At 36.0% G+C, this 3,800-nt stretch overlaps 1 protein-coding gene across 1 annotated transcript; it reads right to left on the bottom strand.

Annotated features, from left to right (window-relative positions):
• Positions 1–256: 256 nt before the first annotated feature.
• LOC149263119 (uncharacterized) lies at positions 257–1,294 on the bottom strand. The gene has a single exon (XM_089386481.1). It carries the CDS (start codon positions 1,292–1,294, stop codon positions 257–259), a length of 1,038 nt encoding a protein of 345 aa, XP_089242607.1.
• Between the last annotated feature and the right edge of the window lie 2,506 nt (positions 1,295–3,800).

The following is a 3,800-nucleotide window of genomic DNA, read 5'->3' as shown; positions in this document are numbered from 1 at the left end:
CTGTAGGGTCTTGCTCAAGCTCATTGTTGTGGTTTTCTTTTATTTTGCTCTCTATTATACTAAGGAAAGCCTCGCTGTTATGTTGTTGGCGATCTGCTGTAAGAAGATCCTTAAAATGATTAAAGGCTGCGCTTTTTATTTCTTCTTGTTCCTTCAGCTCACTCCCTGCAACTTCAATTTTGTCTATTTGGTTGCTGGCTCTTCTGATCTTGATATTATTGTGGAAAAAAGAAGTGTTTTTATCCCCAGCCTTCAGCTATAGGCAGCGGGATCTTATTCTTTGTTCCTCTTCCTCCACACGATTTTGCCGGTAAAGCTCCTTGTACAAAGTTTTTTGCTTCTCGAGGTCCTCAGCTGTATATTGAGCTTGCTCTTTTTCTTTGTGCCAGCGTTCCATCTCTGCTAGCAGTTCAGATTTCTTTTTCCTGTCAAGTTTTGCCTGCTCCCTCGCCCACTGTTTTATTACTGTCCGAAGCTGTTTCAGCTTTGTTTCCCAAACGAAATAAGGCGACCCTATGACTTCTTTAGCCCACTGCTTTTGTATTAGGGTGCGGAAATCTTCATGGAGGTCCCAGTTTTTGTTATATTTGAAAGGGAGGGGGCCAAGATTTGGACCTTTATCCAATGTGAGGACCACCGGTTTGTGGTCCGAAGCTGAGCCGTGGATTATTTTACTCTTGATTGACTGAAAGTTGCCTGCTATACCTTCCTGAATTAGGAACCTGTCCAGCCTCTCCTTGATGTTGTGTGTGCCTGATCTTTTGTTGGACCAAGTGTATTTTCCATTTGACAGAGGGGTGTCTATCAAGTTGAAGAGCTGAATAATAGATTCTAACTTGTCTCTTGAGGGATCTGCATGGTAACTGCCACCATACTTTTCTTCCACTTGCCTTATCAGATTCATGTCTCCCCCGAGAATTAGCCTGCTGCTTTGGAGAACAGAGATGTCCTCTTCTATGGTGTTCCAGCAACTAGCTTTGTCCCTGTAATGATTGGGTGCATATATATTGAATATGTGATAAATTTCCTGCGAGCTTTTGTGCTTTAGGTCTGTTCTGATCCACCAAGAGCATTGGTGTGAGTTGGTGATTTCCCACTTGTTTTTGTTCCATAATGTTCCTATTCCTCCTGATGCCCCGTCTGAACCCTTGGAGAGACCTGAGAAATTTTTAAATCGTTGAGTTTGGTGAAGAAAGTCCTGCTCGGTTATTTTGGTCTCCTGGATTAGAAGAATGTCTGGCTGTTCCTGATTTAGTAGATCCTTGATTGCTTTCAGCTTTAGGGAGGAGCCCATTCCCCTACAATTCCAAGAGACCAAATTCATTATTTACCGGCTGTGGGGTGGGGTCCTGATTTCTCCTTTGTTTTTTCGCCACTTCCTTTTAACTTGCCTAGATATGAGTCCATGGGTTGCTGTGTTCCAGTTGCCATCTCCTTTGCTGCTGTTTCATCCCTGAGTTCTTTATTCGTTTTCCTGCCTACTTTTCTCGGGGGATCAGAAGGTTGATTGGCTTCTTTGGCTTAAGAAACTCGTGTAGTTACATGAGTAAAAACATTATTAATTTAATATATATAATGAATATCAAGAATCGATTTAAAGAAAATGATTCTTGATAACCACCTCTTAATTATTTATTGTCATGGATCCATGCTCTAGAAAAGAGGGAATGTGATTATGATAAAACAGGGAACCCTTTAGCGTTTATAAAAAAATAATAATTATCTTAATTTATTTCAACTGGTTAGAACAAAAAATTAGTTAGCAATGATTTGTAGAATTCATGTGAACGAAATAACTATGAGATATGTGATAACGGGAAGACTTTCAGTTGACAATCAATATCTTTTGAACAAAACTACTTTATTATTTAATCACCAAATCATATTTGACATCCACCAATCGAAGTTTTAGAACTATAATAGATTGTTTGACATGTCATTCAATGAGGCAACTTATGCTCAACATCTGTCCATGGATATAAGTTTCTTAGTTTTAGCCCCTCTAATGAGTTCTTCAAAAAATGATAGACTAGAGGAAAACAACAATTAGATTGGTGTTAGTGTGAAGGAAATTTTATTTAAAAACAAAAGAAGCAGAGAGGTACACAATAGTCAGGCATGTACATGTCTTAAGCTTATGACAAAATGTGGAGAAATGAAGCGAATATTTATACGCTTTGGATATTTACACCAAGCGATTCGAGCCTCACTCATGGATATATGCTGCAAAGCATTTTGAACTCTGCTCATGGCGATATGTTGCATGGTGGTAATGATGGAGGTTCACATATGAAACCCATGCGCATTGGATGTTGATGGTGGTGGAAGCTTTATTATTCCATAGGCCTGTATGACAAAGGCCTCGATTAGTGTTAAAGACTCTAATGTGAATATTATGCATGGAGGCTTACAAATATGCAATAGGTGTGACACATAGTAGTGGAAAATGGATTGCTGGAGGTTGTTAAAAGGGAATCTTGATGGAACGAAAAGCTACGTCCATCTTGGAAAATTTTTCCATAGAAGAAATTCCTGCAATAGTGTTCGATGCAACTGTCTTGATCCTAAGAAGAGAGTCAGTTTTTGGGGCTCGTCGGCTATAATGGCTTTAAAGATAAGTACATAAACCTTTCTTGAAAGTATTGTATATGTGTATTGTGTGTGAAATGGTAGAAACGCATGCTGGATTTCTTGAAACAAAAATATTATGTATTTGCATGTATAATAGCTAGTGAGTTTGCTATTATTGGAATGGATTATATATTTGCATGCAAGAAAAGAATAACTAGTGTGTTATATTCTTTGGAAAATAAATATATAATTGCATGTAGGAAAAAGAATAATTACTGACCTATATTTCTTAGAAAACGAAATATATATTTCTATGTAGGGAAAAGAATAATTGTTTTGTTCGATTTATTGAAAAAGAAACATGTAGTTACATGTATGAAATAATAACTATTATGCTAGTATTATTTTGAAAAGAATCTGTATTGCATGTGAGAATGATAACTAATATGTTAGCATTCTTTTGGAAAGAATATGTAATTTCTTTTTTGTTAGCTTTCTTTTGAAAAAGGGAATGTATTTGCATGTGTGAGTAACAACTATTACGCTAGCCTTCTCTTGGAAAAGAACACATATTTGCATGTATAAGAATAATATCTATTGCGTAAGTTCTTTTGGGTCAACAATACATAATTTCATGCCCAAAGAAAATAGCTAAGGGGAAAATTCCTTTGAATAAAGTTTATATAATTGCATGCACTAAGATCATAACTAATGTGTTGGTATCCTTAAAAGGAATATGGATAGTTGTAGTGGTTTTCTTTTGGATAAGAATGTGTGCTTGTGCGAGGGGAATAATAGTGAATGTGGTATTTATCTTGTCAATATTTTCCCTCTTCTTATGTGAAGAGATGGTAATAACCATGAAGATTATTTAATATTACCGTGTTTTGTGGGTGGAAGTAGAATGTAACTATTTCCCTTCTCATGATACATGTGAAATGGGGAAAAGTGAGCATGCTTGGTAATCTTTATGTATTTTACCTTATACATGTGAGTTATGGATGGACAAACATGTGTCATAAGCATACACATTTAAATATAAATATGCATGTTTTGATAGTTATGTGTTATTAATTAATGCATGTGCAATGTTGTTAAAAGATGCATGTGTTGATAGTTTTCTTAAATTTTACGTATGCACATGAATAAATGTTTAAAGAATCACTAAAGATGATTTATTATTGGTTTCATTAATATTTTATCTAATCATGATATCGAAGCCTTCGCTG

The sequence above is a fragment of the Pinus tabuliformis genome, chromosome 6, assembly GCF_031772625.1.
Source record: "Pinus tabuliformis cultivar Carrire ecotype Pingquan chromosome 6, CPIR1, whole genome shotgun sequence".
Lineage (NCBI taxonomy): Eukaryota > Viridiplantae > Streptophyta > Pinopsida > Pinales > Pinaceae > Pinus > Pinus tabuliformis.
This window is presented reverse-complemented; position numbering and strand designations above follow the sequence as displayed.

Bases quoted from the DNA above. Each gene is read 5' to 3' on its own strand.
- LOC149263119 (XM_089386481.1), bottom strand. From the start codon at position 1,294: ATGGGCTCCTCCCTAAAGCTGAAAGCAATCAAGGATCTACTAAATCAG.